Source organism: Oncorhynchus nerka, linkage group LG24, assembly GCF_034236695.1.
Source record: "Oncorhynchus nerka isolate Pitt River linkage group LG24, Oner_Uvic_2.0, whole genome shotgun sequence".
NCBI classification, from domain to species: Eukaryota; Metazoa; Chordata; class Actinopteri; order Salmoniformes; family Salmonidae; genus Oncorhynchus; species Oncorhynchus nerka.
The window spans coordinates 16,573,179-16,589,580 of NC_088419.1; the positions used below are offsets into that span (position 1 = coordinate 16,573,179).

At 43.0% G+C, this 16,402-nt stretch overlaps 1 protein-coding gene across 1 annotated transcript; it reads right to left on the reverse strand.

Moving 5' to 3' along the window:
* Positions 1 to 5,244: 5,244 nt before the first annotated feature.
* Positions 5,245 to 16,048, reverse strand: slc30a1a (solute carrier family 30 member 1a). The gene is made up of 2 exons (XM_029631004.2): positions 13,921 to 16,048; positions 5,245 to 7,907 (listed from the first exon to the last, which is right to left on the reverse strand). The coding sequence occupies exons 1-2, from the start codon at positions 14,510 to 14,512 to the stop codon at positions 7,000 to 7,002; spliced, it is 1,500 nt and encodes a 499-aa protein (XP_029486864.1). The 5' UTR covers positions 14,513 to 16,048; the 3' UTR covers positions 5,245 to 6,999.
* Positions 16,049 to 16,402: the final 354 nt, after the last annotated feature.

Consider the following 16,402-nt stretch of genomic DNA (forward strand, 5'->3'; position numbering starts at 1 on the left):
TGGTTGGGGTATGTACAGTACGTACAGTCACTGTGGGGACGACGTCCTCGAGGCACTTATTGATAAAGCCAGTGACTGAGGTGGTGTACTCTTCAATGACATCAGAAGAATCCCAGAACATATTCCAGTCTGTGCTAGCAAAACAATCCTGTGGTTTAGCATCTGCTTCATCTGACCACTTTTTTATAGACCGAGTCACTGGTGCTTCCTGCTTTCATTTTTGCTTGTAAGCAGGAATCAGGAGGATAGAATTATGGCCAGAGTTGCCAAATGGAGGGTGAGGGAGAGCTTTGAACCTGTCTCTGTGTGGAGTAAAGGTGGTCTAGAATTTGTTTTCCCTCTGGTTGCACATTTAACATGCTGATAGAAATGAGGTAAAACTGATTTTAAGTTTCCCTGTATTAAAGTCCCTGGCCACTATGAGCACCGCCTCTGGATGAGCATTTTCCTATTTGCTTATGGTGGTATACAGCTCATTGAGTGCAATTTTAGTACCAGCATCGATCTGTGGTGGTATGTAGACAGCTATGAAAAATACAGCTGAAAACTCTCTAGGTAGATGGTGTCGTCTATAGCTTATCATGAGATACTCTACCTCAGGCGAGTAAACCCTTGAGACCTCCTTAGATATTGTGCACCGGCTGTTGTTTACATTTAAGCATAGGCCCCCGTCCCGTTTCTTACCAGAGGCTGCTGTTCTATAGAGTGTATAACCCGTCAGCTGTATGTTCTTACTGTCATTGTTCAGCCACGACTCGGTGAAACATAAGATATTACAGTTTTTAATGTCCCGTTGGTATTTTAAATATGCTTTCAGTTCATCCCATTTATTTTCCAGCAACATTAGCTAGCATGACGGAAGGCAAAGGCAGATTAGCCACTTGTCGCCTGATCCTCATAAGGCACCCTGATCTTTTTCAGCAAAATCTCTGTTTCCTTCTCCAGCGAATGCTGGGGATCTGGTCGGGTATCTGTTTCATATCCCTCCCGTCCGACTCATTGAAGAAAAACTCTTTCTCTAATCTGAGGTGAGTAATTGCAGTTCTGATGTCCAAAATATATTTTCGGTCATAAGAGACGGTAGTAGCAACATTATGTACAAAACAAGTTACGAACAACGCGAAAAAACAAACAAAATAGCATGGTTGGTTAAGAGCCAATAAGACGGCAAAAATCCCCCCAGCGCCATCATCAGATACTCCAGAGTGATATGTTGCAATTTGTGTCTATGACATTTCAGATTTACATAAGATAATTTTTCAAAATAGTTTGGATGCAGTGAACTACTTTTTCATAATAACTTTAGTGAAGTAAACTATATTTTTCTTTAGGGTAGCTTTAGTGTGGCTTAAGTTCTTCCAGTGTGAAGTAATTGGTAGTTTGGTAAACTATGTTTTCAGAGTAGCTTCCCCAACACTGCCAACAGATGTTGACTCTACTTTTGATCATGCTAGTCGAAGGGCCAGAACTCAAGTCAACTGAAGAGATAACAGTACACACACAGTTATTATAACAACAACATCAACATGTCTATAAGTAGTTGATAACCGTGCATGTCTTTCACATGGGCCAATTGATCTAGAGCCATGAGATGTTAGTTTAAGGTGTTGTGCTAAATGCTTTATCTATTGATTACACAATAAAGAGGGCGAGTATTACACCTGGGTCATGTTGATGTCGTTGGCAGTTGGTTTATCAGTGAGACGTTCATTATTGCAGGTTGAACCCACTCAACTCAACTATGATCAAAGTCTGAGAAAATGCTGAGTGAGGCATGAGGCATACAGTATACTCAGCCCTGGGGGAACATTAACCCATTCCTTCCTTTACTTTTCTCCCCCTCGTTTCTTCTCTCCTTCCTTCTTTCACTCCCTTCCTTCAAAATGGTGTCTGTTCTGTGAAGCAGTAGAAGAGACCTGCCTTGAGTAAAATACAATTATTTGCATTGAATGAACTGTGTGGGTCTGTCACAAAAAAGTATAGTTTTCACACATATCGTATTTCCAGGTGCATAGAGAACATTACATGTTTTGTGGAGAATCTAAGATCTCCAGTGTTGGAGTTTATTCCATTTTATTGTAACTACCCAAAACATTTTATTTCAAAAAGTGAGACAAAACATAAAACGTGAGTGACAGAAAAAATGTCTTTCAGCAGAGAGAGTTTTGAGCTAAGAGTGTCAACTTGGTATTGTGTCACTGTTGGCCACCATGTGTTCACCACTGTTGGCCACTTCGTACCTGGGTGAGCATCATCATCATTTTACATGTAACATTACAACATTCCCTAATCTCCCAGGGATGGGACAGGTCTTTTCTCAGTAGGACTGTGTCCCAAATGACACCCTATTCCATATATAGTGCTCAACTAGGGGCCCTGTTCAAAAGTAGTGCACTACATAGGGAATAGAGTGCCATTTGGGACAGATCCTATACACAGTTGATTCATGTGATTCGACTTCGAGGAAGGGGCTGTGGGGGAGGGGTGGGGCATTGTGGTATAATCCATTTTGGCAGTTATTTTCTCTTTCTAATCCTTTGGTGTTGACCCTCCTATAGGGCTCCCGAGTGGTGCAATGGTCTAAGGCACTGTATCTCTGTGCTAGAGGCATCAATACAGACCCTGGTTCAATTCCAGGCTGTATCACAAATGGCCATGATTGGGAGTCCCATAGGGCAGCACACAATTGGCCCAGGGGTGTCTGGGCTAGGCTGTCATTGTAAATAAGAATTTGTTCTTAACTGACTAGTTCAATAAAAATATGTAGTTGAGTGGTTAGTTCCCCACTATGCTGATCTCTGTCTATATCCCCCTTGCCTAGATCATTCCCATTACAGAGTATTCTTACGAGCTTGGCAATATCACTGACATTCTCAATGGTTCTTCCTCATTCCCCTTCAAACTGGCTGAATCATCACTCCAAGTCAGACTGGCTGCAGACAATCATTTCTCCCAAATCCTGATTCACCCTGATGCAGCAGTGTCCTACACCGTGGACATTATTATTACAAATGTAGAGAGTAATTCATTACTAATAGTTTGATTTTGGTTACTTAATTTATTTATAGGAAATGATGGGTGTTTGTACTGGTAGGGCCACATTCAGGGTTGTCTGTGTGATCTGATGTGTCTTGAAAAAACTTCTGATTCAGAACCAACTTTCAATGACCTCAACTTGGTAGTTTCGGTACCCTTATTATTTTGTTTTTTCTGTGGAGAAAGCAGACGTGAAACTGGCCTGTCAGCAGTGTATTATGTAACTATTTAACTATCTCTTGCCCTTAAAGTCGCAGTGTGCCAAGCCCATTGAACTGACTGACCACTGGGTTCTGCCTCACAGGGCCTCACTGACTGACCACTGGGTTCTGCCTCACAGCCTCACTGACTGACCACTGGGTTCTGCCTCACAGGGCCTCACTGACTGACCACTGGGTTCTGCCTCAGAGCCTCACTGACTGACCACTGGGTTCTGCCTCACAGCCTCACTGACTGACCACTGGGTTCTGCCTCACAGGGCCTCACTGACTGACCACTGGGTTCTGCCTCACTGACTGACCACTGGGTTCTGCCTCACAGGGCCTCACAGTTGCACTGACTGAACAGTGGGTTCTGCCTCAGAGCCTCACTGACTGACCACTTGTTTATGCCTCACAGAGCCTCGACTGACCAGTGGGTTCTGCCTCACAGCGCCTCACTGACTGACCACTGGGTTCTGCCTCACAGAGCCTCACTGACTGACCACTGGTTTATGCCTCACAGGGTCTCACTGCAGCACTGGGTTGCTCCACCCAGCGGTCTATGGGGGAAGCATGGTAGGACTGGTCATTATGTCCGTGGAGGACCAGACCATCTGTCTCACTGGCCTTGTTCACTGGAGTCCAGCCAGGTTGTGTGATGAGTGGGTGGGGTGATGGTTGTTTGAAAAGGGGGTTTGGGGATGGTTGAGGGGGGGACACAGGGCTGAATTTAATGCTCTCTAAAAAAGGCTAGAGCAGGTGGACCAAAGCTCACAGGTTAAAAAGGTCTAGCTGAAGCTAAAATGATTCCTCCTAGCCAGCACATTTGTAAGCACAGGCTACATCATCAATGTACGCAACAAAAGCTAAACGAATAGGTAGTTAACAGAAAACTATATCTATTAAAAATCAGATCAGGGAAACATCCTCGGAAAGGTGTCTGGACAGATTAAACCAGCAAGTCATCAGCACTAGGGTTCCCGAGTGGCGCAGCTGTCTAAGGCACATCTCAGTGCTAGAGACGTCACTACAGGCCCTTGTTCAATTCCAGGCTATATCACATCCGGTCGTGATTGGGAGTCCCATAGCGCACCATTGGCCCAGCATCGTCTGGGGTAGGCCGTCCTTGTAAATAAGAATTTGTTCTTAACAGACTTGCATAGTTAAAGGAAGGAAAAAAATATATACTAAAATGTTATGTAAGCTTTCAGCGATGGTTGATGGCCAGAGGGAACATACTATTGCTAGAATTCTGTCTATAGAACATGCATCCCAATTCAAGTTAATATTCTGACAATGGCTTCTGTCAAATTGCCACCTGATCAGCTTTATTCTTTCTAGAGACTATTTCAATACATACAAAATCCCATTCTAAATGGTGTTACAGAGGAAAAAAACTTTAAACCCAGACAATAGAGACCGACCACATGCCGACCCCCACCTCCCTGAACCATTTGGCCACATTTTCCAATCACTATGGGTAGCAGCCTGGGACTCGAATGTAAATAAAGTGAAACAACAGTGAGTGCAGTGTTCAGTCTGGCCTGGTAAAAGCCAGGTAAATGTGGGCAGAGGCAGCAGGACGCTGGAATGCTGTATAGACTACTAGAGCAGTTTGGCTTTGTGGAATGCTCCCGCAGGGCTACTTACATAAGACCACCTGCCTCAGGGCTGTTCACTGGGCTACAGAGCTAGGCCAGGGGCTAATATGGCATACTGCACTGCCTGGAGATGGACGCTAATTCTCAGTCACGAATGACTTTTGTTCCCACTGTAGATTCCCTTTCAAACGTACTGTAGATTCACTTTCAATGTAGATTTATTGTGGAAAATGGCTAAGAAGCAGTATGGTTACATGTATTTTGAGGCCTTCAAGTGGCTTTAATAGTCTTACTTCTAGACCAGTCTGATGGATCGGTATCATTGCAGATATTAACTGAGTGTGACTTAAGTGTAGACCTAATGTCCAAAGAAACAGTATGTAAATACAGACACAAAACAGCTTAACAACTGTACCAAACAAGCATGTTTAATTTTCACAATGACACATTGACAGGTACTGTAATATATCAAAAACACATATCTAAAATCCAAAAAACGACAACTCAATTTGCACAGAGAGATCGAGTCTCAAAGACACCGAATAATAGTAACCAGACATTTTCAAAACAAAGGAACGTGTCAAAATGCATTTCCCAATACAATGCTTCTATACTGCATATACATTAACTTTGAGTGGATATCTGAAATGCATCCTTGAATCATCATATAAAATGATATCTTTGTGATGTTGATAATAAATGATACTGGATGAGGAATGATCAGATTTCCTTCTATTAAAAAAGGCCACTAAGATTACTGTAAAATCGGCACATGAAGCCTAACAAACTCATTCACTACAAAGAAAGGAGAAGCTTAGGCCCAAGTGACATTTCGATAAAAGTTATTCTTGCTATCTGAGAAAACGAGGAAGTAGGCTACTGTTTTGCAGCACTGTTAGCTTGTTTTGAAGCTCTGTGATTCACAGAACACTTCAGTTTGGTCATGCAACGTCGCAGCAGAAGGACTAGAAACTAAAAACCTTCAGCATGGATTTTGACTAGGTCCCTTCCTCAACATATTCATGAGGAATATTAGTATGAATTTCAACAACCCATCTGAATGTCCTCCAGCATAGATTTAAAACAATATAGTTGTTGACATTTTGTAGTACACATTTATTTCAGTGATAGACGCACAGGCTTGCAAGGCCGATTTGATGTTTGTCGAAGTGTGCCAATACAAGCTAGGCTAACCTCCAGTACTTATTCCAACTGTACTCAGTGCCATTTAAAATCAGTTTGAAATAAAGGCGAGGTGTGAATTTAATTTTTTAAACACAGCATCTGCTTTCAACTCACAACAGCCATTAAAACAGAGTCAAGGCCAGAAAAGTCATAATTAAAAGTAAAATGCACAATTTCAACAACAAAAAAAGTCTACAGCATAGATGGTTGGTCAAATATTCAAGTGGCAGAACAATTACAAAAAATGTAATCCATCATCCAAACTAAATATTATGAAAGCATTGACAGAGAGAAATAGATCATTACTAAACTTAAATACATAAATATTTTTGTTGTAATATAATCATTTTCCATTGGGCGCCCAAGGCTAATAAAATAGAGATGTTCAAAGCCTATCCAACAGAAATGTAACAACACATGAAAGGTTCAGAGATCGATTTTAAAAACCTGCGGAGTAGACAGGTGTGCGTTGCCTTGCATATGTAGTATTTTCTCTCTGTCCTTGTTGGAGTCTCCCCTTGTCCCTTCTGCCCTGCATTGAGAAGCTTTGGCACAGAGACACCATGGAGGGACAGGACCACACACACATCACAACATGGTGCTAATGAGGGTAGGCCACACATGCAGCAGGCCAGACCAGGCTGAACCCCAGCCTGGGTGAGAGGTGAAGTCACAAGTATCATCAATGTGCTGCTCTCTGTGACACTCAGAGAGTGGGTCAGGGGTGAGGGGGTCAGGGATAAGGGGGTCAGGGCTAAGGGGGTAAAGGTGGCCAGGTGTAGGTTGTGGAGGTGGGGTAGGCAGTGGGAGGGTTAGGGGCTCAGAACAGAGGGTGTCATCAAACCAGACCGCGGCGGAGCCATTTTTCAACCCATCTCCAGAAACCGAGAGCGCTGTACAAACGACAACCCGTCGGCAAGTTTAGCCCGCACTTGAAAAGAAAAAAAAACTCCTCCGACTGTCTGATCTGGTCTCTCTCACAGAGAAGACTCCACCTCTCGGGTGATGACGACCTCGGGCTCCGGATGAGGAACCACCTGGACAACTGCAGTGGCCGCCTGCTCCAGGACTGCTGCTCCCTGTGGGGTCTCGTTGATTACATCTATGGCCGAGGCCGCCAGCGCATTCCCCTCACCACTCAGGATCTTCTCCGAGCCTACCGGACCAGCACCAGCCACGCCCAGCTTGTCAGCAGCGCCACAACACAGCTTAGGTGCGCACTGTGTCCGGCAGGAGAGCTCGCAGAGGGAGGCACTTGACTCGGAGTTGATGGTAACAAACTCAGGCTGAATGGTGGTGGCGTGGATGCCCTCATCATGGAAGAAGTCCTTGATGCGCTTGGCCACGTCCATGTAGGACGTGGGGTCGTGACACTTTATGTGCGCCGTGGCGATGATGCGTGAGCCCGCCAGTTGCCAGATGTGCAGTTCGTGGATGGCCAGCACGCCGTCCAGCAAGAGCAGCCGCTCGTTGAGGCGATGCATGTCGATCTGCTTGGGCACCGTCTGCAGGAGGATCAGTGCAGACTCCTTGAGCAGTGGGTAGGTGGTGTAGAGCAGGATACCCACCATGATGATGCACAGCGTGGGGTCCAGGTACAGCACCCAGCACGGTCCCACCACGGTCCGTTGAAAGCTAGAACTGTTGCCGTCGGTGGAGTGGCTGTCGATGCATGGGTTGAAGCATGTCTCGCCGGGCGGGCACGGCCGCCATACGAAGGTGAAGATGAGGGCGTTGACCACCACGATGACAGAGCCCAGGGCGTCGCCCAGCACGTGTAGGAAGACGCCGCGCATGTTGAGCGAGGCCTCGTCGTGGCTGTAGTCCAGCTCCTCGTAGGGAGCGCTGCCGTTCATCTGCATCTCACTGTCGTTACAAACGATCTCTGAAGGAAGAAGACAGAGACGAGGGGTTAAAGTACAAGGGAGGCAAAAGCACAGCCCTGTCACAAATACATCCTTCCTTCCTTCTTAGCTACCTTGAAATAAGCATCAACCTATAAGTGATTAGATAGGTGAAAGCAGAGTGACCACTATCCCCAATGACAGGCAATTCAGATAGGTAGGAAGGATGCATTTTTACAGAGCCCACATATTTGAGGACAGAAGGAGGAATGTCAGAGAAAATGGTGGGGACTCTTCCAAGGGATGGAGAAAAGAAAATTGAGGTTTTTTTCAAAGACGAGGAATGACTAATACATAAATCGTGAATGACTCACGTGTCCAGCTGCAATTTATCAGTTGACTGGTCCAACTACTGACCCAAACAGAGCATAATGATTGATGACTGCGTCTGGGGTTTTGGAGGACATGGTTGAGGTACCGTAAGTTACGGCTGCCCCAGGTGATAAACACCATCATATGAAGCCAAGTCGTGTTAGACATGAAACCCATTTACTTTGACGTGGGAAAGAAAATAGGCCATAATACATCACCTGAGGCCGGCCTCCAGTTCTAGACATGAACTACAACCAGTGTGGTGGTGGAAGCCAGTAAATTAACCAACCAGTTCTAGACATGAACTACAACCAGTGTGGTGGTGGAAGCCAGTAAATTAACCAACCAGTTCTAGACATGAACTACAACCAGTGTGGTGGTGGAAGCCAGTAAATTAACCAACCCCAACCGACTCATCTGCTTAACACCTCGAGGATCTTCAAATTGTCTGCAGACAAGTGAGACGGCCTAGCACTACGCTACAGCTCATACAGTTACATAATGGCCAATGGCACCAGAACTAGTGCTAGACTAATAGCCTCTGGCTTGGCACACAGCGACGTAGGGGAAATTCATCGGGCTTATAATCTGGGTGTGGGTCACTGCCTTCGATGATGTATGGCTGGGTGGCAGCGACCAGTGCACGGAGAAGGGAGAGATGGGCAGAGCCTGACAGGCCTAGGGTAGGGGGCAAATGACAGTCTCCTGGTTCTACCCTTTTCTGTACCAACAGGAAGCAAGGCAAAGGGCAGCACTCAGTTCCCACATCTTAGTATCAGCAAGAAGATGGTCAAACAGTGTTTTACCTGAAACTGGAGGATCACCAAGTCTAAATCATGATATCCTGTTAATTGATAAAACAATAGAGGACATGAATCCCTGAAGGCATGTGACAGTGACTTAACACAATTATAAACAGAAAGAAAAATGGCTTATAAACACATGGGTTTTGTGAAGCCAACTTCCTGTTATGGGTGTAGCAGCACCAGTAGTGACAATAGAGATCACGTGTCTTCATAAAAAGGTCACGATTTGAATGTGTAACAGTTCAAATTCATAAAATTTACCCAATGCAATTGGAGTAACCAAATCAGGATGGTGGAACTCCCACCAGTTTGGTTTTGTAACAAGTCATGACTCGTCTGCCACCATGTAAAACACGTCATACTCATTCCACACAGGGCCAAGTGTCTGCGGGTGTTTGCTCCATCTCTTGTACCTGATTGATGAATTAAGGTCACTAATTAGTAAGGAACTCCCCTCAGCTGGTTGTATAGGTCTTACTTGAAAGGAAAAAACAAAAAGCTGCAGACACTCGGCCCTCCGTGGAATGAGTTAGACACCCCTGATGCAAGACATCTGCAGGCTGAGTGGGGGCTAGATACTTCCGATAACAAAGATCAACTCAAAACAAACTTATGTTACAGTGAGGGTGAAGGAACCATTAGGTATTTCACTGACAACCTCAGCGGTCATAATTATCCAGTTATTGCCTGATAACTGGACATAAAACATGGTTTCCTAAAGAGATGAAAATAATGAATGAGTTACAAGGTCTGTCTTGCACTCTCATTAACTCTGCTACTTCAAAATGGACACAGCCATGGACCACGTTGTTCTGTATCAAGTCACTGCTGATACCAGTCGCTGAAATGTATGAATATAACAGCCCTGTCCCGGTTCCTGTTCAAAACTTAAAAATCGACTGGCTGGATTTCATCATGACGCTGCCAATACGGCTTTGACTGGTCTGGTAAAAAGGCTCCTACAGCTTACAGGGAAACAGATGATACTGATGATACCCAAGCCAGGAGACACACATCATCCCAGTTACACCTTTGAGATTGTAGTGGATATTGATCCATCTACAATACTACAGAAGAAACCCAGCCAAGACCATGTGAGACTGGTATCATGATCAACAGGGCAGTTGTGTTGAACGTCTCTCCCCAAAGGCAGAAATATCAACAGGTTTTAAGGTCATTTCCATGTAAAAGGACCCATGAGGACCAACATGTGAAGTCCATATAAGCATGTCAAATTGGGTGTCAAATGAAAGTGAAGAGTCCATTTTTGAGAAATTACCACACATATGTACAGTACCAGTCAAAAGTTTGGACACTCTTACTCATTCAATGGTTTTTCTTTATTTGTAGTATTCTTTGCATTGTAGAATAATAGTGAAAACATCAAAACTATGAAATAACACATATGGAATCATGTAGTAAGACAAAAAAAAAGTGTTAAACAAATCTAAGTAGCCACCCTTTGCCTTGATGACAGTGTTGCACACTCTTGGCATTCTCTCAACCAGCTTCGGAGGTAGTCACCTGGAATGCATTTCAAATAACAGGTGTACCTTGGAAAGAAATTCCACATATGAACTTTTAGCTTCTTAATGCGTTTGAGCCAATCAGTTGTGTTGTGACAAGGTAGGGGTGGTATACATAAGATGGCCCTATTTGGTAAAAGACCAAGTCCATATTATGACAAGAACAGCTCAAATAAGCAAAGAGAAAACAGTCCATCATTACTTTAAGACAGGAAGGTCAGTCCGGAACATTTCAAGAACTTTTCAAGTTTAACCAAGTGCAGTTGCAAAAATTAAGCGCTATGATGAAACTGGCTCTCATGAGGACCGCCACAGGAAAGGAAGACTCAAAGTTAGCTCTGCTGCAAAAGATATTTTCATTAGCGTTAACTGCACCTAAGATTGCAGCCCAAATAAATGCTTCACAGAGTTCCAAGTAACAGACACATCAACATTAACTGTTTAGAGGAGACTGCTTGAAAATCAGGCCTTCATGGCCAAATTGCTGCAAAGAAACCACTACTAAAGGACACCAATAATAAGAGACTTGCTTGGGCCAAGAAACACGAGCAATGGACATTAGATCAGTGGAAATCGGTCTTTGGTCTGATGTGTCCAAATGTTAGATTCTTGGTTTCAACCTCTGTCTTTGTTAGACGCAGAGTAGGTGAACAGATGAGCTCCACATGTGTGGCTCCCACCGTGAAGCATGGAGGAGGTGTGATGGTGACACTGATTTATTTAGAATTCAAGGCACACTCAACCAGCATGGCTACGACAGCATTCTGCAGTGATACGCCATCCAATCTGGTTTGAGCTTAGTGGGACTATCATTTGTTTTTCAACAGGACAATGACCCAAAATACACCTCCAGGCTGTGTAAGGGCAATTTGACCAAAAAGGACAGTGATATGGAGTGCTGCATCAAATGGCCTGGCCTCCACAATCACCCAACCTCAACCCAATTGAGATGGTTTGGGATGAGTTGGACCGCAGAGTGAAGGAAAAGCAGCCAACAAGTGCTCAGCATATGTGGGAACTCCTTCAAGACCGTTGGAAAACCATTCCTCATGAAGCTGGTTGAGAGAATGCCAAGAGTGTGCAAAGTTGTCATCAAGGCAAAGGATGGCTACTTTGAAGAATCTAAAATATGTTTTGACTTGTTTAACACTCCTGGTTACTACATGATTCCATGTGTTATTGCATAGTTTGTCTTCACCATTATTCTACAATGTAGAAAATAGTAAAAATAAAGAAAAACCCTTGAATAAGTAGGTGTCCAAACTTTTGACTGGTACTGTATATACACGCACATTTTTTTTTGACAATCATTTTCCATCCTAAAAAGTATGAATAGGCTTTGATAAAAAAAGGGATTAGAAACAACAAAAACAAATGTTGAAGTAAACACCCCTGCCAACTAATAAACACATATTTAGTTTAGGATCATTTTCAGCCTTTTGTAAGTTTAAGAAACCTGAGCTCGTGCCTTGAAATTCCATTGCCAAAAACCCACATATCTTCAAGATATTTTCTAATTTCTCTCACTCATGGAGGGAGGATAATGACATTTCACAGAAGTAACAAGGTAGACCTATCAATTAGTTAAATTATGAAGTGATTAAAACTAATTTGTTACCAAATCAGTAACAGACTTCCTGAAATTGTATTGGCTACAATGGGAAATCATAGTAGTCACAAACCACAATTGGGTCGACTGTACTGTTAGGCTTTTGTTCAGATGAAATTTGGTCAGTCCGCCCTGACCTTAATTTCAACGCCCATAGACGTCTGGACTGACCTTCATTTGGTCCAAACATGGCCATCCATGATTGGTACAGTACATTCAATACATCAAAGAGTGTAGTACAGTAAAGAAAAGTAGAGTAAAGTTCAGTAGAGTACACAATAATTTACTGTACTATACTCTTTATGTGCGGAGCTTTAATGTCAACTCTTGTGAAACATAGGTGTCTATGGTTGGCTCAGATTTGGTCCGGTCCAACCAAATTGGATCTTGTTTGATGACGGAGCTCAATAAAATAATAGCCAGTGTGTAGAATAATACCCAAATATAAAAACGGAGGATATTGCATGTTTATACATTTGTGTACCCATTTATGATAAGTCACCATGATGACAATGACATTCATATAAACAATTATGCATTTCTGTGTAGTACAGTTCAGGGACACATGATAATATTCCGTTACTGCAATTCTGTTCCCGGATGTAAATCCACTTATTTATTTTTTACCTACGGTGTTATGTCATAGCTGACACCCCATTCTTTCTGCAAACAAAGTTCAATCTGAATTTGCAATATCATTACATTTTGATGACAGAATACCTCATTTTAAAATCAAAATACATTTGACAATGTTTCTACTAGATAAGATACATTACATTTGATTTGAATGGTAAATCTCTTGACTAACTGGGTAAATTAAGATGGCATACGCCTACTTACAATACAGGTGAATGCATATTCAAACTTCCATTTGGGACTTATATTAGCTTACTGATCAACAACATTTGCATAGAAGCATCACTCCAGCATGCCACACCTGTATGGAAGGACATAATATAGGCACTGCCTTTAGTTTGAGAATATAAAAGGACATATATTAAATGAAAATCGGTCCACGTAATGTCATGTTTTGGGATCAGGGATGATTATGAAACTATTATTTTTTGTCAATTTCCATGATCTGGATTTAATTTTAGACGCCAGGACGCATCTCTAAACAACTCCACATGAGCCCTATTATTGGTAAATTAACTAAACTAATATTTGCAACAGGAGTTCGATTTAGGACACTGTCAACTCATCCATTTCTCTCAATACTTCACCTATCTGTTGGAGAACGAGCTAGCACGCTGCTGATTTTCCCTGCTGGACATTCCTAGGCATTGTGCAGTACTCCTGGCTCAGGCAGTGATTGGCAGCTTGCATAGCAGCATTTTTGCGATGATCGAGAAGTACGAACAGACTACAAAAGGTTCATATCGACCCCACCGATTATCCGTAGTTCTCAAAAAAAAAAATCAATGGTTTTTGTTTTGCATATATTTAATTGAGTCTCGGGGCAATTCCATCCTTAACAAGAACACCACAGAGATAGCTTAGTTTGGACTAAAGATCGCTACATCTACGTTATTTAGTCAGCAAAATCCCAGAAGTTTCAGTTATTTTAATAAATTCCCTGTCTGTGTGAGATTATGTGAGTGTGTGCTCCGTCTGCCCCCACTCCCCAATAAAATATCTTATTTTAAATCGATGACACCACATAGCTAGCCAAGTACAGTGGTTACAGCATGTTGACAGTATAGCTAGCTACTGTAATTGACAAATGATTAACATAACTTACCATGTCTACGTCTCTCGGTGTTCACGCCATTAGGGGGGCTGTTGTGGCTTCCTACCAGGTTGTTGGTCTCCTCTCCTGATGATCCATTCGGTCTTTCTGACTTGCATAGTTTACCCCTCTTGTTTTTCTTATTTCCATGAGAATGGCCTCCTCCTCCGTGGGAGTGCCCGTGTCCACCACCTGCGTGTCCGTGGAACAAGCACAGCCCGAGGAGGTTGACCAGGAGCCCGGCGGCCCCCACACCGATAACTACATGGGGTTTCTCGATTTCATGTGGGTTGGTGAATCGCTCGACGGCCTCCAATATTATGGTAAAACAGAGAGCTGTGAGGAACACTGCGTTGACCAGAGCCCCCATCACCTCAGCCCGGATCCATCCGAAGGTGTTTTTATTTGTCGATTGTGTTTTCTGAGCGAAGCGCACGGCCACCAAAGCCACAAGCAGCGCTATGACATCCGATAGCATATGAAAGGAGTCCGAAAGCATTGCTAAAGATGCAGTGATCCGACTGACTACAACCTCCACGATAAAAAAGCCAAAAGTCAATGAAAGCATGCATATTAGCCGCACACGATTAGGTTCACAAGCCATTTCTCTCCGCTGATCACTTGTTAACGTTAACTGTTAGTTAGCTAGCTAACGATATGCACGTACGATGTTACGGTATACTAGCTGTAACGTTAGCTACAACATGCGAGCCAATCGATAGGCATATGATGCGATTCCACCACGTCTTGTAAATATTTATACGGTCGCTAACAATTCGTCATTGTCGTACGATTACCACCGACTCCAATTCCAGATACAGCTAAGACCGATGTTGGTTCCTCAAAAGCAGACAATTGGGAACATTCAAAGACAAGGGCATATTCCAGAAACGTTGACCGTAGACTCCGATTTGCAGACGGCTGAAACTTTGCACCCGAGCCGGTAAAGTTTCCACACGGAATAAGGCGACTGAGGGGCACGCCCTGGTCTTTTGCTATTGGTTGTTAGGGATAAAGTAGAATTTGGTTGGTCAATTTATACAACCATTTCACGTGGACGGAGCCCGTCGTTGCTATGTAGCCACGTTGAGTAATGCAAACATTTAGACGTTGCGGACTCCTCCAACATTCTGACTCATCATTTTTAGGATGGTGTGTAGCATCGGCACACGGCCCCTTGTCTTATTTCTGTGGTTAACAAAATGTTATCCATCCGAAATACATTAGGTTAGACTACGTTTCAAACACCCAACTGAAAAGATGACTAGTCCTACTAGACTATAGGTCTAAATAAAAATCGACGTATTATTTCGCAATCTGTTCAAACACTTTTGAGAGGTTAAATGTCCTGGCAATACTTCAATAGAATAAACAACTTTGAATGCATCTAGGACTGGGCCCTCACATTCACAGGATTCACGTTGGTGGAAGCGCTTTCCCTGCAGATTTCTCCAAAGCCACTATCGAAACATCTTTCAACCTTTCCAACATGAAGAGAAAATATAAGGATAAACGACGACATCATGTGGGAGATACTGATAACTACAACCCTTCAGATACACAATAGCCTACATACATCACCGGGCTGTACATTTAGTTTCCCATTCCATTGTTTGAAGTGAAACAAGCCAGTCAATCACCAGATAAACTCTTTACGAGGTGTGCATGGAGATCAATGCATGCAACAGAAACCTTCCATGTAGAAAAATAGATAATGTAGATATACATTCTGCGACAGTAATCACTCTGATTACATCGGGGCATTAAATGTTTACAAGAGGCCATTCACTACATGTTATGTTCCCACATAATTTACATGACCAAATTTAAATGCAAACTTATGTAAAAATGTAAATTACGTTTAGAAACATACATACCAAGAGTTGAACTTCATGCAACCAAAATAATGTACATGATGCCAATTTGAGATGAAAAACAGGAGACAATTCAAGGGTAAAGGTCAATCAGTTGACAGTTCAACAGAAAGTAATGCCATGTTCCTGTCTTGTCGGAAACTCAGAAATGTTCGACTTGCTTGCTCGTTGTAGAACAATTATACCGAGTTAACCATTTGGGAAGTATCAGAATCAAACAATAAGAAGCTCTAGGCAAATAACTTATGTTAATTTTAAATCGGAGATTCTGAATTTCCGACATTATGTGAACGCAGCATGGAACTTTGCACCCGAGCTGCTTAAGTTTCCACTTTCCACACATAACTAGAGGAAAGCCCTGGTATTTTGCTATTGGTTGTTAGAGATAAAGTACAATTTGGTTGGTCAATTTTTACAACCGTTTCACGTGGGCGGAGCCCAGCGTTGCTATGTAGCCACGTTACGTAATGCAAACGTTTCAACGTCATCGTTTGGAATGCGCTGCGAACTCATCCAAAATTCTGACTCATATTTTTAGGATAGTGTGCAGCATCTCCACACGGACCCCTTGTCTTATTTCTGTGTGGTAACAAAATAGTATAAATCCATAATACATTAGG